The sequence below is a fragment of the Gracilinanus agilis genome, chromosome 1 (assembly GCF_016433145.1).
Source record: "Gracilinanus agilis isolate LMUSP501 chromosome 1, AgileGrace, whole genome shotgun sequence".
Classification (NCBI taxonomy): Eukaryota; Metazoa; Chordata; class Mammalia; order Didelphimorphia; family Didelphidae; genus Gracilinanus; species Gracilinanus agilis.
In genome coordinates this window covers 345026066-345052655 of record NC_058130.1, presented here as the reverse complement: position 1 = coordinate 345052655, position 26590 = coordinate 345026066, and the positions used below count along the sequence as shown (strand labels likewise).

The 26590-nt window shown below is 36.0% G+C and overlaps 1 protein-coding gene across 1 annotated transcript in view; it reads left to right on the top strand.

Moving 5' to 3' along the window:
* The window catches only part of HOMER1 (homer scaffold protein 1), a 161643-nt gene extending 139508 nt beyond the window's left edge, over positions 1–22135 (top strand). Inside the window, exons 7-9 of the mRNA XM_044680939.1 lie at positions 8250–8360; positions 8976–9056; positions 21947–22135. Coding sequence (XP_044536874.1) covers positions 8250–8360; positions 8976–9056; positions 21947–22135 — 381 coding nt within the window. The remainder of the gene's footprint in view (positions 1–8249; positions 8361–8975; positions 9057–21946) is intronic.
* The last annotated feature ends 4455 nt before the right edge of the window (positions 22136–26590 follow it).

The window sequence follows — 26590 nt, the reverse complement described above, 5'->3', positions numbered from 1 at the left end:
AAGGAAAGGAAAGGAAAGGAAGAGAAAGAGAAAGAGAAAGAGAAAGAGAAAGAGAAAGAGAAAGAGAAAGAGAAAGAGAAAGAGAAAGAGAAAGAAAACTCTTGTAACAAATATGCATAGTCAAGCAAAACAAATTGTTGCATTGATGGTACCCAAATTTGTATCATATTCTACAACTTGAGTACATTAACTTTCTCTCTGAAGGAGAGTCAGCTCTTGGGAGTGCACCCTGCAGTTATAGCATCTGTTATGATTAAAATTATCTCAGAAGACTGATTTTTTTAGTAAGAATTTAAGTTTATTGATTACATCAGATTTATCAGGCCAACATTATAACTGATAAAGTGATAAAGGTTTCCATGGTTGTTTCTCATATCAGGGACCACTTGAGCTGGGTAAGGTAGCTTTATAAATAGATTTTGAGGAGCTCATTTTTCAGCCCCTCCCTTGACTATTCTAAGACATCTTTATTTGGTGATAACTAATTAAGAGGTGGTCCATCAGACCCCTCAGCTCTTCTCCAAACTAACAGGTAGATAGTCACTCCACAAGAAAAGAGCCCTTGTCTCTTTCATTTATTAAATAAATTTTGTTAAAAGGAAGCCATTCTTTGGGCTTCCTAAAGACAAAAAAAATGCAAAAAGTAGCAGACTAGATGTTTTCTCTGAATCAGGACCCAGACAGAGGAATAGAGAGTAATTCTCTCTTATATATAGGAATTAATATAGTATGTTAAAAATAAATTCTCATAGTTCATTTATAGAGCTGTGATGAACAAGCCCTGGTAAATGCAAATATCTGACTAGCACGGATCTGAGCCCCAATAATCTACATAAGGGAAAAAAGAGCACTCAGGGCAAAACCAAAAAAACAGAGAACTGGATGTGAGCATAGTTAATGGCAAGTGAGAAATGCATGTGTGTGTGTTTTATGTGTCAGACCATGCCATGTTAGGATGCTAGGAATTCAGGGAAGGGAGTATGAAAGAGTTGGAAAAGTCAGGGAGGATTCAGGGAGGAGAAAAAAGGACTTACTTAAAGGATGAACAGGATTTGGGCAGTTGACAGACAGAAGAGTGAACATTCCAGAGAAAAGGGAAAGAACATTATTAAAGGAACTTGACTATAAATAAGCCGTATGTGTTTGCATAGTAGAAAACTGGTTGTTGTTTAGTCACTGAGTCCTGTCTCACTCTTTGTGTCCATGAACCATATTTTCTGTGGAATTTTCTCAGCAAAGATATTAGAGTGGTTTGCCATTCCTTCTCCAGTGAAGTAAGGCAAATAGAGGATAAATGACTTGCCTAAGATTGGACAGCTAGTAAGGTCTAAAACTAGATTTGAACTGAGGTCTTCCTGACTCTAGGTCCAGTGCTCTATTCACTGACCCATTTAGCTGCCTTAGCTGCCTTTTAGAAAATTACCAAGGACAAAACCATTTACATTGGAAAATAATCAGGAATAGTTTAAAAAGATAAATTTTAGGAAAGAAATTAGAAGTCATCTAGTGTAGCCTTCTTCCTGATGCAGGAATATTTTTAACAATGCTCTTGCTATAGTGTTATTCATCTTCTGCTGAAAGATGCATAGTGATGGGGAAATTTATAGCTTTATAAGACATCCTACTCCATCACTGGACAGCCCTTCACACAAACATTTTTTTACTAAGTCCATATCTGCCTTCTTGTACTCATCAGTCTCAGTTCTGCCCTCAGGAGCCATGCAGAATTAATGTAATCTCTCTTTCCCATCATAATTCTTCAAATATTTGAAGACAATGATCATGTTCCCCCATAAGTCTTTTTTCATTCAGTCAGTTATTAACAGTTTCCAGGCCAATCTTGGTCAGCCTGCATACTCTTCAGTGGCATCCTTGAATTGTGTCATCTGAAACCTAAAACATTATTCCCAATATGTCTAAGTAGTGCCAAGGACAGTGGCTACAATATTGTTGTTAGGAAGGTCAAAGATGATATTAAATTATTTTAGCAGTTCTGGCTCTCTTGCTTCACATCAGACTCATGCTTAGTTAAATCTCCCAGAATATTTCATCATGAAATTGTCTCAAGTCAGGGCCCCCCCCATCCAATGTAATTTTTTAAGCTAAATATATGCCTTTATATTTATCCTTGTTAAATTTCTTTTTGTTGTTTTGAACCACTATTCCAGTCTGTCAAGATGTCTTTTTATCCCAATTCTGTCATACAAAATATATAGCTTTTTCCTTATATCCCATCCATATTCCCCTAGCTTTATCATCTTTGAATGGGATAAATGTGGCTTCATCTTTCTTGAAAACAATGTTGAAGTCAATTTATTAGTTTAGGTTTTAAAAAATATATTTAACCCAAAACTTATACACCAGCAATCATGAACATTTTAATATTCTTGAAATAATCAAATCAATTCTGTGCCTTTTAAAAATTGATTCTACTTACAGTTAATTGATTTTGTCCTGTATCTACCTAAGTCAGGGTTCTTTGTCTCTGCACTTAGTTCAGAAATTTAGCTGGCCTGTAATGAGTTAAGTTTAGAAATCTAGTTCTCTCATTAATCACTGCTCTGTTCTTGCTCAAGGAAACCTGTTATCCTTTACAGATGCAGGTAGGCAATTGGGAGTCTGGTCTAGTATCTTCATACCACCATGCTATCTTTCAAGGATATCTGGTTTGCTCTCCAAAGCAATCTGGTCCACTATCTCCAATCTTGCAGGTGGACATAAGCAATGAACATTTCTTAGTCCTAAGACAGAAGGAGGGAGCTGTTGATAGCCCCTTGCTCTCAATTTTCAATCAGCCATGTTGTCCTCACCCCCATGATGCTGCCAGCCCTGTAACCAATTAATTGTATTGTTTTCCTCACCTACCCAGTTCTGTTTTTTTTTGTTTTATAAAAAGAAGCTGTCCCCCTTCTCATCTTTATCATTGGCCTGAGGTAGCCACTTGGCCCACTTCATGAACAGGTTCGTGCCCAGCTAATAAAGTGATATGGCTCAGGATTCTGCACCTGAATTTACATTTATTAAATTCTTTCAAGACAATACAAAGAACAGAAGAGAAGACTGTACATTAAACAACTTCTCTTGCCTGCAGTTTTGTGAGTGAATGCTAAATTCAGCAAAATCTTTGTTCTGCTTGTCCCCTCCCCACTTTTCTATTCTTAGTGCATTGGTTTTGTTGTTGTTGTTTAATTGATGATCTTTTCTTTTTCTTCTTCTTTTTTGGTAACACTATCACTACCCACCAGATAGAAGCCCTCACATACAATGAATAAGTACAGTGAAGCAAAGTAATCTGAAAATGTATATTTTATTTTGATTCTCTAATCCATCACCTCTCTGCCAAAAGGTTGGATGAATATTTCATTATCAGTCTTTTGAAGCCAAAATTGTTCAGTGAATTTCCCTTTACATTTTTGTAGTCATATAAATTGTTCTCCTGACTCTGCTTACTTCACTCTGTGTCAGTTCATTCAGAACTTCCCAGGTTACTCACAGAGCAATAATATTACATCCATTACATCCATTACATCCATTGACCATAATTTGTTAAGTAATTCCCTAACTGACTGACCCTTTGAAAAGAGCTTTTGTTAATATTTTTTGCATATGAGTTCTTTCCCTCTGTCTGTGACCTCTTTGAGCAGGGGGTATCAATGATTCTTAGGATATATGAGTATATATATAAAACTAAGGTTAGTTACTTAACTAAGGTTAGTGACTTTTGGGATATAGTTCCAAAATGTTTTCCAGAATAGTTGGACTCATAGCAGCGCTCTACTAAAAGTGTACCAATGTGACCATCCTTCCAGAGCCCCTTCAACAATTGCCATTTTCTTCTCTTGTCATCTTTGACAATCTGGTAGATATGAATGAGAACTTTGGTTAATTTTGCAATCAGCTATGAATCCACCTAAAAGTATTGTTATTCAGTCCATATTTCTTCATTTCATTTACAGGGATACTATGACAGATTTTGTCAGATGTCTTATTAAATCCGAGTTGTATTATGCCTGTGGCATATCCCTGATCTACCTGTCAAAAAAAAAGGAAATTAAATTAGGGATGACTTGTTCTTTGCAAATAAATGCTAGCCGTTTGTATTCACTTTTCTTTTGTCAGACCTAATAAACTATTTGTTAATCTGCTTTAGAATTTTTCTATCAATTAATATTAAGATTATTAGTCTCTATTTTCCTAAGTCTCTCCCTTTTCAAAAAAAAGTCCTCTGGTATTTTGACATTGCCACCATGCTCCACGATTTCTCAAAAATTTCCAATGTATTGATCCCTCAGTCACATTTGCGAGTTTTGTTTTGTTTTTCTTTAGTAACCTAGAATTTAATTCTCCTGATCCTTAAGACTTGAACTCACTTAGTTGAATAGTTATTCCTCTATTTTTCCTGCCTTAAGATTCATTTTTTTTCTTTATTACATTTGTTCTTCCCTCTCTAGTTCAAAGGCATTTAGTGGCACAGTGGACAGAGCTTTGGGCCTGGAATCAGGAAGACTTATCTTCTAGGTTTCAAATATAACCTCATTCACTTTCTAGCTTTGTGACTCTGTGCAAGTCACTTAATCCTGTGTACCACTTTTTCCTCATCTGTAAAATGAACTGGAGAAGGAAATGGCAAATGACTCCAATAGCTTTGTCAAGAAAACCTGTCTTGGAGTAATAAAGAGTCAAACCTGTGTGATAAGACTGAACAACAACTAGTTCAAAATTCGTTCTCATTAATAGAGAAGTCTGGAGCAAAATAGGAGCTGAGTAGTTTTTTGTTCTCTCTGTTTTATCTTCTTACTCTCACATAAAATTTAAATTAAAAAGTTAAATTAAAGACCTTCTTTCTATCTTTATCATTAAATTTTTTTAATTTATGCATTTTTCAGTGGTTACATGATTCATGTTCTTTCTCTCCCTTTTGTCTTTATCATTTAAAAGAACAAAAAAAGTGGTTGATTCTAGACACAATATATTGTATGGTCAGAAATTTTAGGATTCCCTGTAAGACTATATCTATCTTTTCCTGGAATTTTAAAAATCTGATTTCCTAACATCTATAATATAGGATTTGGTTTGGTAGAGATAAGAGAACCATTGAAGTCACTATTCAATGAAAATTCAATTCAATTCAGTATAAGAATACCAAAAAAAAAAAAAAAAAAAAAAAGGCTCAGACATATTGGAACAATGTCAGGAAGGCTTGACTTCTAGATTGAGCTAATGGAGGAACCATTGAAGGTTTTCACACAAGGGAGTGACTTAGCAAGTATATAAATGTGTGAAGAATCTGTGACTCTGAAAAAGCTACTGAACCTTATTGAACCTCAGTTTTCTCATTTATAAAATGGGCTTAATAAAATAGTATCTATCTGACAAGAGTTGTTGAGAGGATCAGATGAAAGAATGTGTTAAAGTTTTTGTACAATCTAAAATGCTATGTAAATATGTTATTATTATAATCATTTTCAATTTCAGAAAGGAACTCTGGACATGGGAACTTCCTCTGCTAGGGATAGTTTGGCTATAATTTGTGAGATCAATCCCAGGGAGCTGTTTAAGGTTTTTTAAGGTTAAGTAAAGTCCAGATAATAAGCATCAGGGATAGTTGCACTCACGTCTTCCTTGATTCCAAGCCTACTATTTTATCTGCTAGGTTACATTGCCTCTCATATAGAAAATCAGGTCCATCTGGCAGTGGTGTCCAGGATAGACTGGTGAAAGTCAGATCTAGACCAAAGGAGGCCAGCAAAGAGTTTTTTTTTAGTACAGAAAACCCAGGCATGAGCTGATGAGGTCCTGAACCAGGGGCGGGGTGGGGATGGGTAGGGATGGCAGTAGGGGATGGAGAAAAGGAAATGTATACCAAGAGATATTTTGGAAGAAAAGGCTGATAGGACTTGAGACAAACTGAACATAGTAGACTGAGAAAAGTAATGATCAAGAGACAACTCCAAGGAATTGAGCCTATTTCCTTAACTTTTTTAGTCATAATTGTATTTTGTTCATTCATATATTCAACAAATATTTATTGAAAACTGGCAGTCCCCACTGCAGTGGGGACTGTATATATTTTAGTGTCATACATCTTATAGATGATCTGTGCATATTCATATTAATTTTGTTTTGTTTACATTTTTTTGGATTGTAAAGTACTTAAGGGCAGTCAGTGACTTGTTTTTTTTTCTATCTATGATGAGTGAGTATTCAGTAAATATTCTAAGTGTATTTCTTTTTTTCCTTTTTAAATTTTAAAAATAATAATATTTACATCAGAAAAGAATTGTCAAAATAGTTCCTACATGTAATTGAAAAAAAAATTTAAGGTTTTAAACAATTTTAAATTAAAAAAATTTTTTAAATAAAGTATTTTGTTTTTCCCTTTTGCATGTGAAAACAATTTTTAACATTTGCTTTTTAAAAATTTTGAGTTCCAAATTCCTACCTCCCTACCTACTCCCTGAGATGATAAACAATTTGATATAGGTTATACATGTGTAATCATAACAGGTGCATTTCAAGATAAAAATAACTATTTAAATGCAAGTGACTATAATTTAGCATGATGGTAGTTGTATTTTAAATTCATCATTTTTCTAGATCATCTTAAATTTTGGAACTAGCTTAGGGGGAAAAAAATCACTGTTTAGAGAAGCCAGACTTCTTAACTTCAGAATTCAGAAATTCTTTTGGGGGCAGATGGCCACATCTGATCTTAAAGTCTGTTTTCATAAGAAAAGTTTAAAAGAGATTTTCATTATGGAATTCTCTCGCTTGTTACTATGTACTGATTTCCTAAACTTCGTCAAGTCCATGTAAAAGAGTGATGGGAACGTTTGTAATATTTTCCTTATCTTACCCCTAAAACTCTGTAGCATTTCCGTCTGTCCATCAGTCATTCAGTGATTAAACACCTAGTGTATACCAGACTTAGGGGAGATATGAATGAAGTCCCTCTCCTGGAAGAGGTTATATTTTGTAAGAGGAGACAATATAAACACAGTGTATTCAACTGTGTGGCAAGTTCCATAACTGTTATCAGGTCTCAATTTCCTCACCTACAAAATGGGGATAATAATCACATCTTCACAGAGTTTTTATGAAGCCCGAATGAGATAATGTTTATAAGTTTAAACCTGAAAGCACTATGTAAATATTTTTATTAAGACATTAAAGCTCAAAACCAGCACCAGAGACTTTTGGGACACCTTGTATACAAAGCAACTATGAAATAATTTTTGTAGGTAGACCCTGGCAGCTCTTCTTTGTAAAAATAAATGACAGTGAATTGATTATTGATTATAAACTGATTTTTGATACTCTGCTTGCTGTGCTTGCAAAATATCTTCAGTTTATATCAGTGAAGTGAAGCTCATAAATAGACTTCTCTTTAGGGCCAGGCTCAAGGACGCTAAAGAGATTCTTGTTATTAAAAAAATAAAATTTTTATTGAAATATATAAGGATAAAAAAGGATTTCTAACTCTAAGGGATTCTAACTCCACCCAAATAAAACTCCCTGGTTCCACAGGGAACTGCTTCTCCTGTTTTCACAAGGCTACACTAATCCTTCCTGATCCAACTAACCCAAATTTTTACTATTTTAAATAAATTAACAATATTATCCTTATAATTCTTAACTTTGCCTTCAAGTTATAAAAATAACAAAGGCTAGCTGGTTGAGTCTCAACAGGAATCAAGTTAGGACTCTGAACCTTAGCATACTCAGAGTCCAAACTAAAGACCAGGTTTTTCTTTGGTCTTCTCAGGGTTCAAACAATCTATAAAAACAGTGATAAATAGTCACTAGTGTTTCCCAAGTTGGGAAAGGAAAACAATTAACTCCTTCAAGTCTTTCTCTCCTTTTCTTCTGCCTCAGACAGGAAAGAGAGTCTCTGTGAGTGACTCTGCCAACTGCCAGAGACCAACTGCCACTGCCACACCCAGAGAGAGTAACTGTCACAGAAAAACCGTTACAACTGTCAACATTTGAAATTGACACACTGTCTCAGCTTGGCTTCAAACTCCAATTCTTTCTCAAGACAGCTTCTCCACTTCTTATCTCTAGACTAATATAACAATACCTAATTTCTAATATTAATCCTTATATCTTGTATAATCAGTTATTTTTTTTAAAAAACTCATTTTATAGACTAATTTAAAATATATAATCTCTTTGGCATTTAGCATATCATTTTCAAGGGACCTTTCTTTACTACCATCTCATTTGATGAATGCTCATTACCCCTTTAGGTGACGGAACTGGAGTGTGTGAGCAGCCAAGCAAATGCAGTCCATACCCACAAGGCTGAGTTAAATCAAACCATCCAGGAACTAGAGGAAACGCTGAAGAAGAAGGAGGAGGTATTTGCTAATGTCATCTCATTAAGATATGTGTAGAATGTGGACAGGTTATTAAGAATGCTTCATTGTGAAATGTAATGGTACTCCTGTGGGAAATAAAGTTTCTTACATTAGCGAAATATTTCTGTCACTCTGAATATACTTATATCTGCCATATTCTATCATGAGACTCTTATGGTTCTAAAACTCTGTCCATTGAATCGGCTATAAGAAGAATGTCTAAATGAGCAAATAAAATCATTAGAGATTCAGCCAGTGAGCTAAAGCATTCTCAAAGGGTGTTGATCATTGCCAGGCATGAAGTCCCATTATTCCTAAATAAAGTCATCATCAGAAGGATGCAAACACCCCCAAGAGGTCACTAAGTCCAGCATCCTGGCACAGTTGAACCAAAGCCTCATGGCAGGAGACAACCTCTCCTGTTGTCATTCAGAATTGTATCATGTTCAAAATATATGTATAAGGAAGAGCTTTCCCTAAATGTCAGCATCACTACAAGGTGGAAAATATGTTCTCTAAGACCTGGGATGGTATTTTCAAGATACGATAAAGTCACTCTTTTCTGTGATATAAGTTAAATATGGCTAAAGACGCTCAATATTCTGTCTTTCCTAGGAAATAGAAAAATTGAAACAAGAGGTTGATAATGCCAGAGAGCTACAGGAACAGAGGGACTCATTGACTCAGAAACTACAGGTAAGATGTTACACAGATACTTTTCTTTCCTGTTTATTACAATATCATGTATTAAATGTGATTTCTTTTCTAGAATTTCATTTTCCCAGTTTCTCCATTTTTTACTTTTTCTGAGTCCTAGATTTCATGCCTTATCTATGTTTGGGGAAGTTTTTGTTTTTGTTTTTATTTTGCTGCTTTTTCAGAAATTTGTATGATGACCTCATTCAGAAAGTTTGTATCTTTCAGAATCTGCTCTAATTAGAGAACATTTGGGCTTGTAATTATAAATACAATTAAAATATACAAATTACAAAAATATGAAACACAGTACAATATACAAATACAGATTACCTCCCCAGGCAGCTCTAGTCACTTCTGTACTCCTCATATTCTCTTCTTCCATTCAAAGTTTTGAGCTGATCATGGCCAATTGCCCAAGAATTGTAGATTAACCATGTTTTGGTGTTTAGTTCAGGGAATGAAAGGAAGTTTGGGCAAGTGTTTGTGGTTTGAGGAATCTGGAGAGAGCTAGGAAAGTTTGAGACAGTTGTTAACAAACAAAGACCTAACCTGAAAATGCTTAAGTGAACTGATGCAAAATGAAATGAGCAGAACCAGAACAGTGTAAACAGTAACAGAAATATTGTATGATGAACAACTGTGAAGGACTATTATCAGCAAAGCCATGTACCAAGATAATACCAAAATTTTCATGATAAGAAAATACTATTCACAGCCAAAGAAGGAACTGTTTGCAGATCAAAACATACCATCTTCCTTTTTATTTCCTTCATGAATTTTTTATTGTATATGTGATATGTCCCTTTAGTCACAACATGGGGAATGTGAAAGTATATTTTGCATGAAAGTACTGACATAACCTATATCAGACTATTTACTGCCTTGGAGAAGGGAGTGGGGAGGGAGGAAGGGCGCTAAAGAACCTGAATTGCAAAATGTCACACCACAATTTGTCAAAAAAATTTTCTATGTGTAATTGGGAAAAATAAAATTCAGTTTAAAAAAAAGTGAGGACCAGGGACTTAAGAGGACCTTGAGAAGATAGACAAGGCTGCTTCACTAAGTAGCAGTTGACTGGGAAGGGTGACATGAGTTCCTGCAGAGACAGAGACAGAGAGACACAGAGAAAGAGAAGTAGGAAGAGGAGAGAGAACAAAGAGGCCAGATGAAAGAAGAAATAGAGGGAAGGAGAGAGAAAAAGAGGAGAGAGAAGGAGAGAAAGAGAAGAGACAGAACAAAGAGAGAAGGAGAGAGAGAACAGTGAGAAAGAGGAATGGGGAGAGGAAGAGAGAAGAGAGACAGGAGAAGAAAAAACAGGAGAGGGAGGGAGAAAGACAGAGAGAAAGGGAATCAGGGAGTTGAGAGAGAGAGAGAGGTCAGAGAAGAGGGAAGGAGAGAGAGAAAGCAGAGAGAAATGGAAGGAGAAAGAGGGAAGGGGGAGAGCGAGCAACAGAGGGAAGGAGAAAGAGAAACATTTATTAAGCACTTATAATGTGGGGATACAAATAAAAGCAAACAAGACAATTGTTTCCTTCAAGGAGTTTACATTCTTTTTTATCTTATCTATTTTTTCATTTTTTATTTAATTTTATTGATTAATTAAGAAAATTTTTCAAATGGGCAAGGGACATGAATATAGGCAATTTTCAGATAAAGAAATCAAAACTATCAATAAGTACATGAAAAAGTGTCTTAAATCTCTTATAATTAGAGAAATGCAAATCAAAACAACTCTGAGGTACCACTTCACACCTAGCAGATTGGCTTAAATGACAGCAAAGGAAAGTAATAAATGTTGGAGGGGATGTGGCAACATTGGGACATTAATGCATTGCTGGTGGAGTTGTAAATTGATCCAACCATTCTGGATGGCAATTTGGAACTATGCCCAAAGAGTTTTAAAAAATTGTCTGCCTTTTGATCCAGCCATAGCATTGCTGGGTTTATACCCCAAAGAGATAATAAGGAAAAAGATGTGTACAAAAATATTTATAGCTGCGCTCTTCGTGGTGACAAAAAAATTGGAAAATGAAGGGATGCCCTTCAATTGGGGAATGGCTGAACAAATTGTGGTATTGGTGATGGAATACTATTGTTCTAAAAGGAATAATGAACTGGAGGAATTCCATGTGAACTGGAATAACCTCCAGGAACTGATGCAGTGTGAAAGGAACAGAACCAGGAGAACATTATACACAAAGACTGATACACTGTGGCACAATCGAACATAATGGATTTCTCTACTAGCATCAATGCAATGATCCAGGACAATTCTCAGGGACTTATGAGAAAGAAAACTATCCACATTCAGAGAAAGAACTGTGGGAGCAGAAACACAGAAGAAAAACAACTGCTTAATCACATGGGTCACTGAGGACATGATTGGGGATGTAGACTCTAGATGACCACCCTAGTGCAAATACTAATAATATGAAAATAGGTCTTGATCAATGGCATATGTAAAATCCAGTGGAATTACTTGTTGGCTATGAGGTGGGGAGAGGGAGAGGAAAAGAACATGAATCATGAAACCATGGGAAAATATTCTAAATTAATTAATTAAATGAAAATTTTCAAGTGAAAAAAAATTTTTTGCCATGGTTACATGATTCATGTTCTTCCCCTCCCCTCCTCCCACCCCCCTTCCATAGTCAACATACAATCCCACTGGGTTTTACATGTGTCATTGATCAAGACCTACTTCCATATTATTGATATTTACACTAGGGTGATCATCCTAGAGTCTACATCCCCAATCATATCCCCATCGACCCATGTGATCAAGCAGTTGTTTTTCTTCTGTGTTTCTGCTCCCACGGTTCTTTCTCTGAATGGGGATAGTGTAGAAGCTTTCATTGTAATGGAGCAAAACAGCACAGCACATAAAGTGGTACTAGAAAAAAACTAATGCTATTTCTTTGATTTACCCGATACTTAAAGTGTTTACTACAAATCATGGATTAATGAACCAGGAAGGAATCAGGAGAATTTATAAATCACACTGTTTTTAAGCAGCACTATACTTGAGCTCCATCAATGTTGAGACTCTCTCCTGTGTTAGTTAACTTGTTGGATATTACAGATCTGCTTCAACTCTGAAAGAAATATATGATAGGTTTTTAAAAATAGATTTTCATGAAGGACATCAATCCCTTAATTTTTTCCCTCATAAATAAATCACCTTGCCATAAATACTTAAGCAATACTATCTAATAGAACAACGCAACTGACAGCTCATATAACTTTCTACTTATATTTGAATATGGTAGAGTTTTGCCTTTTGAAGTCATCTCATGTCTTTAACATATTTGATCACTGGTTTTGCAGTCATTGAATTTTACACTTAGTAACTGATAGTATAATTGTAAGAGTCAGGCATTTTTTTACTCTCTCTATAAACTAACTTTAATATATTTTCTGGAACCTCTTTGTAGTGAGAGAGACATGTCTCAAAGGCTATAAGGAGTAGTTCTAAGGTAGAAGACCTTATGAAAAACCTGATTTACTGTGCAAAATTTCAGTCTGAATTGAGTGAACCTATCGCCTTTTTCTTGATCCCATCACTATGGCTTCACCTTACTAACTAAAAATTCCACTATGGCACCCATAATAGTTCATATCTATGCTCCAAAATAAAAGTAATTGATTCATGGGGGGTCTAAGAAATATAGTTTTTTTCCATTAATCCTCCTATTATTACAATAAAGAACTCATCTTTTCTTCTCAAACCTTCTCTGATGTTTAACTTTACTATTTCTTTCATACTGGTGCTTTTTCATCCTTTCATTGTAATCATGCTCAGCTTTTCCCCCCTTTCATATCCAACTAGTTGCTAAGTCTTGTAGATTCTCCCTCTGAAACATCTCTGACATCTCTTTCCTTTCTGCTCTCACAATCACCACCCTAGTCTAGCCCTCATCATCTCTCCTCTGTTCTCTTTTTAAAAAATAAGTTTTTATCAATACCTTCCATTTCTTCTATCATAATTATCCTAAGTAATCCTCTCCCTTCTCCATCTCAAGAGAAATCCCATATAAAAAATTGCTTTTTTTAAAGAGGAAAAAATCAGCACAACTGATTGATATGCTGAAAAAGTCAGAAAACAAATGCAATGTGTAACACTTGTAGATCTCCTTCCATGAAGGGGTAGGGTTAAATGGTCTTCTCATATCCTCACTTGAGATTTGCTTGATCTTTATAATTTTGTTGTATTTATATTTGATTTTTTGGTGTGGTGTTATTCATTTGTCATGCATTTACATTGTAGTTATTGTGCATTATTTTCATCTTGGATCTGCTGATTTCACTCTGCATCAATTCATGTAAATCTTTTCCATTCTTCTCTGTATTGATTACATACACCATTTCTTAAAACAAAGTAATGTTCTATTACATCTATATACCACAATTTGTTTAGCTATTCTCCAATTGATGGGCATCTACTTTCCTTCCAATTCTTTGCTATCACAAAAAAAGAACTACTTATAAATGGGGACTTTCTTCTTATCAATAGCTTCCTTGGGATAGAAGTCTATTAAATGGAATCTTTGAAAAATGGTACTCTAGTGCCTTTGAAAATCTTTTTCAAGCAGTGTGATGATAATGATCATAGCTGATATTTATAATACTTTAAGCTTGCAATGCCCTTTACATTTGAACCTCACAATAAGTCTGTCCAAGCACTTATTAAGCTTCTACTAGATGCCAGGAACTGTGTTAAGCACATTTTACTGATATGTAAAGTAGGTTGAGAGGTCATGACTTGCCTAGAGTCATACAGGTAATAAGTATCAAAGGCACAATTTTAATTCAAGTCTTCTGGATTCCAAGTCCTGCATCAGGTGAGGAATGGGAAAGCCAATTAATGCAGTTGGCCTCTCATACCAGTCTTTGACCATCAGATCCTTGAATAATTTTTGAAGTATTTTCTTTCTAAAATTTTTCTCTATAATGTGTTTTTTAAAAAAGAGGAAGTGCTTAGGGATGATGTTGCTTCTTGAGGCAGCTACCAAACATATAATTGTGGGTTCTACCTGGCTATTTCTTGCCTTGAAAGAGTTCATAGGTTTGCCTGTATTGGCAAGAAGAACAAGAGACTTTTTAGTTTTCAGGAAATCTTCAGAGAACAAAATGGGTGGTGTCCCTCCTTGTTCGCACAAGAAAAATTACATGGGTTCTTTTTTCTTCTGTTTGAAACCTTCTTCCTTCTGCTTTCTTGGGCAAGCAGGCAAGCCAGCATGATTTTTGGTCATGAGTGGAAGTTTGTCATTTGATCACAGAATGTCTGTCTTACCCCAAGTTCAGAAACATGATGAGTTTGGCTTATGAGCTTGTAAATATTGTACTGGTTTCAAGTTCTATTCTCCTGTTACTATCATCTTATAGGCTATTCTAGTGAAAGAGATTAGAAAGCCATCTGGTAAATTCCTAACTATGAATACATGAAGACCAAATGGAGATTCATTGGATTCATTTGTATTTCATTCCAGCTGCTTCATCTCTTTCTTTCATTTTCCCAATCTAGCTGCTGATTGCTGACATTCCTTGAAATTGTTTTCATTGCTATTTCAAGGTCCTAGAACTCTCAAGAAAATACTTAGAAATTATAACTAAACTTTAAATATTAGGCTTTTTCCCATAGGATAACATGAAAAGAGTATACCAAAGGACACACAGCCCATCATGGACCTTATGCTTTATTTTGATAACAAATAAGATTATAGGAGAGCACAATCCTAATTACAGGACTCGTGAGCTCACATTTCTTTAGGTTCAAGTGATTTCATGCTTTGTGTTTTTTTCTAATCATTTTCAAAGATGAAATTTTTAGTCCCTTTAATCAAGTAAGTTTATTTAGATCAGGAGTTCTTAACCTTTTTGTGTCACTATCTCCCTAAGCAACATGGCAAAGATTGTGGACCCCTTCTTATGATAGTGTTTATAAGCACACAAAATAGCTAAAATTACAGAGGAAACCAAAGTTGTCATTTTTTCCCATTCAAATTATGAATCTTTTCAGATCTATCCTTCCACCACTGGTTAAGAAACTCTGGCTTGGGAGGTTACTCTCAGCTGCTTCTTATTCTTTGTGACTTGTTCATTTCCATGTCTGCTTAATCCCTGAATTAAGTAGATAGATCCCTCTATGGTTTTATGTCTTTTTTAATTTACATGTGAGACTTACATGTGAGATAGGGAGGTAATTTGGTTCTTATCTAGTACAAAAATGAGCTTTTCACAAAGGATGAATATATATATGCATATATATGTATGTAAGAGCTAGTTACAATTTCTGAGTACTTCCTTGACAGTTCTAGAGTTGATCATATTTTTGATTAAAGAGATATTGTATCACTTACTGTAAGTTTTTCTTTTTGATCAGAGAGAACCAAGTTCAGCAGAGCTTTCACTTACTTTCTACCATAGTTTGACTTTCTAGTTTGTATTCTTTGCTGCATTTTTATTAAAGATATTTTTCAAAAGCAGTCATGGTCATTCACAGAGGACAAAGGACAGCACTATATGACAACTTCCAAACGCCCCCTCCTTCCTGGACTGCTATGAAGCCAAGGCACTATAAAACCCAATGAAGAATCCTTTTGTTTCTAAACAGGGAAAAGTTTAAAGTGTGGGTGGACATGTTCATATTTAACATATGTTGTTTAATAACTTTTCAAGAGCATGCCCTGATTATGAAGAAACAAAATGAAAACTGTGGAATTCTTGATCTGAAGGAATATCTCCAATATAAAAGAAAAGAGTTGTGGGCTCTTTTTAATAGAGATTATCTCAGGGCCATTATTCAAATCCAGATTACCCAAAAGATTATGCTCAACACAACTGAGTTCTGATGCTGGAGATGAAGAGGGATGGGACGTAGGTCCTAATAGGCCCCTAAGTTTGGAAGAATCAAGTCTACACTTGATATAGACTTGTTAGGCTGGATAACATGGTGGATAGAGCACTGGACTTGGAAGATCAGAGTTTGAATATGAGCTCATTTACTTGTTAACTGTGTGACTCTGAGCAAATCATTTAACCTCTGTTTGCCTCCGTTCTTCATCTGTAAATTGGGGATAATAATAGCACCTACTTCCCAGGGTTGCTGTGAGGATCAAATGAAATCATATTTATAAAGAGCTTTGCAAACCTTAAATTAGGGTTATATAAATGTGTATAATTGCTTGCTGTTACTAATGTTGACATTGTCATCATCATCCTCATTATCAACTATGCTGGCAGACCAGGAGAAGTACAAATTAAATCTAAAAATTATCCCTCCCTGGCCTCCCATCAAGACAGAGGCAATTCAACTGATATACAGCCTCCTCCTGGAATCTAAGAGAAATCCCCATAAAACTAGGAGAGAAAGAAATCCCAACCTTCCATTTCTGCCCAACTTATGTATTTGTTTAATTTTTTAAACCATTACCTTCCATCTTAGAATCAATACCTTGGTTCCAAGGCAGAAGAACAGTAAAAGCTAGGCAAAGGGGGGGTTAAGTGACTTGCCCAGGGTCACACAGTTAGAAAGTATCTGAGGGCACATTTGAACCCAAGATCTCCCATCTCTCGGCCTGAATCTCTATCCACTGAGCCACCTAGCTGCCCCCTCTGCCCAACTTATGACCCATCCTATAAATGATATCTTCTCTTTCCATTTTTAAATAAAAGCAAAATGTTCCAAGGACTAATAATATAGCTTAAAAAGGAGTAAAATAAAATTCTGCATTTTTATGGACCTTGGCTATAATAGTCTGGTAATGGCAGTGATATGTTTCCATCAACGTAGGGGATAGAAATCATTCAGTTGAGGAGAAATCGCTTTAGTCCCTCATAACTGGTCCCACCCTTTGTATGGAACGCTTTTGCTCCCAGCTCCTCTTTTAGGGCTCTGACTTTCTCTTTAATCATCATCCTCAGACCTATTCTTTGGGAGATGCTCTTCCTAGTAAACCTGTTACGTACACTAGAACAGTGGGAAAGGGAAAATTGTCTGAAGTTCAACCTTGTAGGCTAGATACAACCTCCACCAAACTGCTGGCCTCATTCTACATCCCAGAATTTGATCATTTGATCTTCTCTGTGTTTGAGAAGCTATAAAAATAGATCATCAGTAACATTTCTTTTTCTATCTAGTTTTGAGCTCCAGCTGGGGAAAATCCTAGAGATTAGAAAGTCAGTAGGTATCTGTCCATCTGTCTCTTTCTCTCTTTCCCTATAATTTCCCTCTCAGTTGCTTTTGAGCAAATGAAACACATACACACCAACAAAGCAGCTGTTAACCACAGTTTTATCTTTATACCAGCTTTTAGAGACTAGGTGACCAAAAGTATAAAATAAACTTTAAAGAAATAGAAGCAAATTTGGGAACAAATCTATGTTGTCCTAGGGAGGAAGAGGAGAGAAGGGAATGGAACCACCATCTTGGATCTACTCTTATGGCAAGTCTACTAAAAGAATCAGCCTAGAAACTCCCCCTTGGTCCCCCCCAAAACCATTGCTGACCCCATCAGTGCAGCTCTGCTCCCCCTTCCAGGACAGGCTCTCCATACCCTGCTTAGTCCCTTCAGGGCTATTGTGAGGGCCTCAGCTCCTCCTCTCACATGTGGCACACATGTATGTGGTTGTAATACAAGAGACTGTAATAGAACAGGAATACTGGCCCCCTTTCTCATGTGGCCCCTCCTCTTCTTCCTGCTTCTTTAGGAGTGAGAGAAGCCAGGTCCTCATAGGATTTAGTAATAAGCTCTAGACATCATTTACCAAAAGTACATAGTCAAAAATTCCCATGATTCACTTCTGTGCCTGGGCTATTTAGGTATCTCCATTTTCCTGCAGAATTGTTCCCATCCTTACCAGCATCAACAGTCCCCTTTCATTTCCTGACAGTGCCATTTGGGAGTTGGTTCTGGTTTTGGAGATGCAAGTTTAGAAGAGAATCGTTTAAGGGGCAACTGGGTGGCTCAGTGGATCAAGCCAGGCCTAGAAACAGGAAGTCCTGGGTTCAGATGTGGCCTCAGACACTTCCTCACTGTGTGACCCTGGGCAAGTCACTTAACCTCCATTGCCTAGCCCTTAGCGCTCTTCTGCCTTGGAACCCATACACAGTATTGATTCTAAGATGGAAGGTAAGGGTTTAAAAAGAAAGAACTTACTATATGCAATGATATACTATATACAAATATATATAGAGAGAGAATTTGAAAGGGGGTAGATAAAAGATGTACCTATAGAAATACAAGATACTCAAATTAACCAAATGTAAATTAGATCCTAGCCAAGTCTAAGACAGTGAAATTGAACAAATCATAAAGACCTTCCAAAGGCAAAACCCTGGTCCAGGCAAATTTCCAGACAAATTGTATCTCATATCTAAAGAACAATTAAAGCCAATGCTACATGAATTAGTCTCAAGGATGGGGAAGAAAGCCTGCTACTTAATTCATTTGATGAGAAGAATATTCCTAAACTAGAAAGATAAAGTTGGGAAACAGAACTTCACACCAATATCATTAATAATACTGATAAAAAAATATGAAGTCCTAGCAAAAAGACTATAGCAATATAAAAATATTCACTGTGACAAAGTTGGATTTATACCTGGAATGCTAGGATGGTTCAGAATTTAGGAAACTATGACATCATATTAAAAGCTAAAACACTAAAACCAAATGATTATACCAGTGGTTCCCAAACTTTTTTGGCCTACCGCCCCCTTTCCAGGAAAAATATTACTTGGCCCCCTGGAATTTTTTTAAAATTTTAATAGCAATTAATAGGAAAGATAAATGCACCTGTGGCCATCACCACCTCCCTGGATCGCTGCAGCACCCACCAGGGGGCGGTGGTGCCCACTTTGGGAATCACTGGATTATATCAATAGGCAGAAAAAAACTTCAACTAATTACAATAGTAATAATAATAATAACTAACATATAGCACTTAAGGTTTGTGGAATACTTTATAAATGTTATCTTATAACTCATGTGTAACCCAGTGGAATTGCTCGTCAACTCTAGGAGGGAGGAGAGAAGAGGGGAGAGAGAATATGAATCATGTGACCATGGAAAAATATTTAAAAAAAATAAAATTATATTGTATATCGTATAACTCAATGGGATTGTTGTCAACTTTAGGAGGGATGAGAGGAGAGAGAAAGCATGAATCATGAAATCATGGAAAAATTTTTAAAAATTAAAATTAAAAAATATTTTTAAAAAAGAATTTTAAAAATCAAGCGAATGTTATCTTAGTTTATCCTCACAACAACCCTGGGAAATAGATACTATTATTACCCCTGTTTTACAGATGAGGAAACTGAGGCAGACAGGATTAAGTGACTCGCCTAGTAAGACACAACTATGAAGTGTCTGAGGCTGAATTTATACTTCCTAACTTAGTTGTACCACTTAGGAAAGATGGATCTCAAGATGAGGGCCAGATGGAGGAAGAACCTGGAGAGATAATTAATTGTTTTAGATGTGGGGAGTTTGAGATGCCTATCTCAGGTATAGAATTGCTCTTATTCTCAACTGTTTGTATCTTCTGCAACATATTCAATGTACTCATATAATAGATGATACTGTTATTATAAGAATAACAATAATAAATAACATTTTAAGTCCTTACTATGTGCCAGCACTGTAAAATGCTTTATAATTATTATTACATGCAATCTTCACCATAGCTCTGGGAGGTAGGTGTTATTCTCATTTTACAGTTTAGGATACTGAGGCAGACAGAAATTAAGTGACTTGCTCAGGGTCACACAGCTAGTAAATATCTGAAGGCAGATCTGAACTCCGGTCTTCCTAACTCCAGACCCAGCACTGTTCACCTTCTTCCCTCTGACTCCCTGAATGCAGACATCTCCCAAAGCCATTCCCTGATCTTCCCTGTTCCTCTCCTATGTTTGAGCCCTTTCCCAGACTGCCAGCCACACTAAGAACAGACTTCTTTCACGTTACCAGCTGAAATTATTTTCTTTCTTCAGGGGGCAGCCCCTCCATGGAGCCTCCTCCAGTCCTCCTAGCTCAAATGATTCTCCCTCCTCAAATTCCTTATGTGACTTTTTTCTAAATCTCCCTTTTGTACTTAATACAGGTGTCAAAGTATTCAAGTACATGTATCCTTTTCCTATTAGGTTATAAGTTCCTTAAAGAAACTGTCTTGTTCATTTGTCTCTCTAGTAATCAATAGCATTTTGAACTTGATGGCTATCTGATAATAGATATATACATTATGGATCAAATTAAATGTAGAGGCAATTTTCTATAGTAGAATGCTGTTTAGGGGTGTGTGTGTGTGTGTGTGTGTGTGTGTGTGTGTGTGTGTGTGTGTGTGGTGTGTGTGTGTGTGAAGGGGAGGGAAAGAGGGGAAAGTCTTCCCAGAATGCCAACCTGCCTCTATTTTCTGAAGATCTTAGATCTGTTCTAGCTTTATCTGAACCATTTCTGGCATTCTTCTCCTATGCCCCAAATGGAAAAGTTGCCTGCTTTATGTCTCATCTCCTTTTTCTTTGCCCTCTTTTAGGTGTCAAAGGCAGGTAGCAAAAGAACAAAACCTTAAGAAACAGAACCTCGTGCCTTGTATATGAGAAAAAAGACAATAAGCAATGAAAGAAGCGAGATTACTGTCTTTCAAAACAGATATATGATATATCTAACCTTGGAAAACTTATGTGTAAATTTATTACTGGACTAAAGTAAAGAAAAATGGATTTTAAAACCAGCTATAGGGGGCAGCTGGGTAGCTCAGTGGATTGAGAGCCAGGCCTAGAGACAGGAGGTCCTAGGTTCAAATCTGGCCTCAGACACTTCCCAGCTGTGTGACCCTGGGCAAGTCACTTGACCTCCATTGCCCATCCTTACCAGTCTTCCACCTAGAAGACAATACACAGAAGGGTTTTAAAAAAATGTAGGGGAAGAAAGAAGAAATGGAAAAATAAATATTTAAAAAAAAAACCAGCTGTATCTCTCCACTTGGCAATACTAACTTAGGCTCTGTGACCCAAAAACATTCTTACAGTGATCTTTTGAAATACTACTGATAAGTAAGGATAGCTAGGTGGTGGTACAGCAGATAGGGAGCCAGACCTGGAGTTGGGACAACCTGGGTTCAAATCTGGATTCAGACACTTCCTAGCTTCATGGCCCTGTGCAAGTCACTTAATTCTGTTTGCCTAGCCCTTGCCTTTCTGTCTTGGAGTCCTTACTGGGTCAGGAAGTAAGGTTTTAAAAAAGAAAGAAAGAAATATAGATGAGTAATCCATCTCAGGTTAAGTTATCTTGGTTTATTTTTTTTCTTTCAATTATGTTTCATATAGTTTCCTAAAGAAATGGATGGAAAGCAGAGGCAGTGGGGCCTGGGTTCAAGTGCCACCTATTAACACTTATTGGTCATGCAACTCTGGGCTCTGGGTGACTCACTTTAAGACTTGAATTGTGGAAAAGATCACAAACTGCACTGGGAGAGGGAATTGTCATTTGAGAATTTCTTTTCCCAGTAAAATCACAGGGTCAGTCCTTCTCTCTTATCCCTTATTATTTTTTTAAACCCTTACCCTCCATCTTACTATTAATTCTAAGACAGAAGAACAATAAGGGCCAGGCAATTTAGTGACTTGCCCAGGTTCACATAACTAGGAAGTGTCTGAGGTCAGATTTGAACCCAGATCCTCCCAATTCCAGACCTTGTTCTGAATTCACTGAGTTACCTAGCTGCTCCCTTATCCCCTATTCTTAACTAGATTTTTAACCTCAGAACCTCTTTGAATGTTGAGATGGGGAGCTAGAAAAATTATTATATGCTTTTACCCCGAGCTTGTTAAATTATTATTTTTACTTTAAAGTCTGAGTTAACATATCCCCCTTCTTTCTCTAAAGGAAGTAGAAATTCGAAACAAAGACCTGGAAGGACAACTCTCTGATCTAGAGCAGCGCCTGGAGAAAAGTCAGAATGAGCAAGAAGCTTTTCGCAATAATTTGAAGACACTTTTAGAAATTCTTGATGGGAAAATATTCGAACTAACAGAATTACGAGATAACCTGGCCAAGCTCCTAGAGTGCAGCTAAAGGACCTGGGATTTCAGTGCTGATCCTTTGAAAGATGCGCTGTCTCTTCTTCATAGGACTACCTTGGGCTCTGCATCAAAGTTGCACAAAAAATCACTCCTCCACGAGGAGGACCTACTTGCAAATTGGAATAGGATATTTCAGTGCAAAATTTAGAATTCAGCTTGTAGCTAGTTAAAAACAAAATGAAAAACTTGAACTACAAATTACCTCCTTGTACATTATTGGCCATAGTTAACTAGAAAGCTATTAATAGTCATTTGATGCAATCCTTTTCTGATATTAGCCAGTGGGAGAATTAGCCGTGTCTGGGTCACATCCCCTGCCCTTTTTTGTTGTTGTTGTTTTAGACACAGTTGTAGATTATCTGCTTTTTAAATTTATTTATTTAAAATATCTAACTGCTGTGTTTTGTGCAAAAAAGCCCCCAAAACTTAGTGATGAAAGCCCTGTGTTTTTTTTGTTGTTGTTGTTGTAATCTTAATGATTTCTCAGGATACTTTGCACTGTTGAAAGGCAGTGTCTTTACCAATTAATTCTTGCCAGGAGTGAGAGCGAAATGCATCTTTAATTGAAACACAGATAATATAACTGCTTGTATAGAGTTCTTCCCTTTTTTTATACTGGAAGAGATTTCACTCTTGTTCACTCTGGTGTTCTATGATACTGTCCAGTGTATGGTTTACTTTTCCATATTGATTCCATGTATTTAGGATAAGATATTGTCTCCCATTTTATTACACATTTTAAAGCCAACAAATGAAGGCAGCTGAGTCCCTCAGAAAAAATTTCTTTTTAAATTTCTGATAAATTTGACATACTGTACTGAAATATAACACCCGGCCGTCGACGGTCTGGTCTAGCAATGTTAAGGATATTTACAAAATATGCAGTTACATTAAGATGTTTTATTTATATATTTTGCAAGAAATATTTTCTGAATGATCAATGCATTTCAATTTTAAGTGTAATAGTGGCGAATGGGGAACTAATAACTCTGTTTATTATAGCTCATTTTAAGGATGTATAGCTGTTTTAAAAGGGATACATTTATGTTGAACTTGCCCGACCAAGAGAACTGTTTCTCGCTGCTGTGATAATAGCAAATTGAGATAGAGACAGGTTTACTCTGTCTGGGTCTTCACACCACATCTGTATCCAAACCACACTAGGCAATATTTTGAACTGTTAACTAGGTGTTTCAACACAGGAATCGAGTTCACTAGGCTCTGTCCAGCGAACAGGTTTTAAAGTTGTTTTGATGTAATTTTAAAAAGATTTTTGGCAAACCTGCATTTCTTTATATGATATATTTATTTTAAGAAAAATCTTTGAAAGGTAAGCCAAGTGTCATTTTGTCTGCTTACTGAGTAGGAATTGCATCAAACTCCGTCCTCGCTGTAAAATACCTATAATGTTGGAGAGGATCCTTTTTTAAAATGGATGAATGAGTGTCTGACTCTCAAGATTTGTCTCAAGAGGCACTGATTTTTCGTTTGCACCCCACATTAATTTAAACGTTACACAGAGTTAAGAGAGTTAATAAATTTGTACCACAGACCACATTTTTCCACTTTGTGGACAGATACTCCATACTAAAACATGTGGGTCTGTTTATGTGTATGTGTGTATGTTTCTAATGCATACACGTTACTTTATACTAGAAAGAGTATGAACACAAAGGGTTTATTTATACAATTACACTTTTTCTTTAACAGTAAGTTATCAGGTGTCTCCTGAAAACTTCCTATCAGACCCTCAGTCATCCTGTATTATATGTGCTCAAACATCCTATAAGTCGCCTCCATCTATTTTAGGCTATTTTGTCACCTCTTATTCTGGGGAGAACAATATAGCTATCAGAGCTGAGAGATTTCTATGATAAGTCACATATTTAGTTTTATTGGATGGCTGGAATTTAGAAGTAGAAGATGTCACGATATCTGTGAGTCCCCAAAGGACAAAGAGCACTGAGATTATTCATTTAAATGGAGCTTTCGACTTGGGGATGAGGGAATTTAGTCATAAAGAAATAAAATCATGTAAGTTGATGGCATGGCAAGTGAATTATCATTTTAATGATGTAATAATTAAAATATTTTTACAATTTGACATAAGTGTCATTTAAATGTGGGAAAATAGTTCACTAAAATGTCTCCACTTGAATTGTAAAATTAATATGTGAGACATGTGTCATTCAATATATACATATAAACATATGTATATACACAGAAAATTATTTTTAATATTTTCCTACTGAAATGAAATTTGAAATTGGAAATTTTTTGAGATTTTTTTCCTTGTCCCATAGAGGATAGTTTTTGGTTTTTTAGAGATTATCTATCTATTGAAGACTGCACCTTTTAAATTCCCAGATTGTCACAAGACATGTACATTATAGGGGATAAGGTGGATATAAGTGCACATATAAATAAAATCTTATTGTTATGAATATTTTCAATGTTCATGTAAAGCAGGTGAGTGTCTGGAAATTGTCATCTGCGGGTCCTAATTAGCTTGTGTGCCTCCTGTAGGCCCTCCATTTCTGTATCATGATGAAAATGATCATTTACATATTTGAAAAACTAATTTTTCCCAGAGAAAAGTACTACATAGTGTACCTATATTTAGATCCAACTGTGGAGACACAGTCATATACATATTTGCCAGAAGATAACCACAGAGTGGGGATATGGAACGACACGGGGTGGGGGTGGGGGTGGGATAGGGGCCAGAACAATCACATCATGTATAACTTGTTATATGAGAATCATAAGAGTCTTGTTAAAAATTTTTTGGAAAAAAAACACAAGAAAAACAAAAATACAATTTTTATTTTGAAATACACTTGCTGTTCTCTGGAGAATGTACTTTTTCTCTTTATTTTTCTTTTCTCAAATATTTTACAGGTATTAAAAAAGTGTCTAAGTGATGGCAGCATTTACTTAAATCTTACAGGTGCTACTGGATTTTGCATTAGTGTGTTATGTTGTGAAATCCTGACTTTGACATAAAAGGTTTTTTAAGTATTTCCCTGCGTGGAAAATTAGTTTTTGGCCTCTCTCTCTCTCTCTCTCTCTCTCTCTCTCTCTCTCTCTCTCTCTCTCTCTCTCTCTCTCTCTCTCTAACAGAATCTCCAGGAAGTTGCATTTTTCTTGGCCCATTAGAAGAATTCTAGGACCTTCTTATCCTTACTGCCTTGCTGTTGTTTAACTTGCCAAAAGGAGATAAAAATGATCTTGAATTTAGAGAACTTTAGAGCTCAAAGTGGCCTTAGATACCATTAGTCTAAATGATAAAGATGTTTACAGGTGTGACCTAAGGGGATAAGTCCCCTGACAAAACTAAGCCACATATTTAAACTCATTTCTTTATCCAGGAAAAAATAAAATCTATTCTTCACCATTTGTGTTATATTGCCTTAATGAAATACTGAATGTGAGACCTAGAAGGAACCTTAGACACCACTTACCCCTCCTCTTCCTCTATTTAGATGAGAAAAATAGAGCTCAAAGAGGCCAGCTGACTGTACACCAAGATCATATAGCTAGTGGCAGAGTCTGGGAGTATGATTAGACTTTCTCACTCCTGGTCTGTGGATCTTAAAAGTGCCCAGTTTGGACAGAATGAGCCTGTAGGCCCTCCATTTGGTTAGGACTCAGTCAAATCTAATGCAATATCAGAAAGTTAGATATGTCTCTTTCTTTTTTTTAATCTTAGCTTTAATTATACATTAAAAAATAGCTTCAAACAATTTCTATGGATTCGTAAATATTTTTCCATCATTGAATCTTAACTTTGCCTCTGAGATACTTGACATTGTTTCTTTATTGTTCATTTGGAAAACATTTTAAATTTTCTAGAAGAAAATTTTTAAGGTAAGAAGCAGAGATTGATACAAATGCATTTCTTAAAGAGATCAACTAGAATTTGGCTTAACTGTTATTATTAGCAAGTTGCATTTCTCAGAATAAAATGTATATATGAAATGTTATAAAAATATTTTGGAAACTGTTTATTTAAAAAGTATCAAGATGTGGGTGGGGGAAATAGATGGGGTTTTGATTCTATTCTATAACCCATTTGTAGAATTGTGACAATTCAACAGGATATTAGATTGCATCTTAACATTTTCTTATGTATTGTTCTTCTGTACAGATTATAAGATCTTGGGTTAAGAGCTGGAAGGGGCTTCAGAAATCATCTAGTACTAATACTCTCATTTTACAAATGTAGAAACTGAGGGATAGGGAGAGTCAAGGTCCTATGGGTGGTAAATAGTGGAGTAGAATTTCTAAACCAAGCCCTCTGGCTCGAAATCCAGTGCTATGGACAATTACGTGCCTTTATGACATTTCTAGAGGTAACATAGGCTTAACAGGAAAAAAAACAAAACATTGAAACAACGGGAGAATTTCATGGTTTCTTATCCAATTATACAAATCATTTCCACTT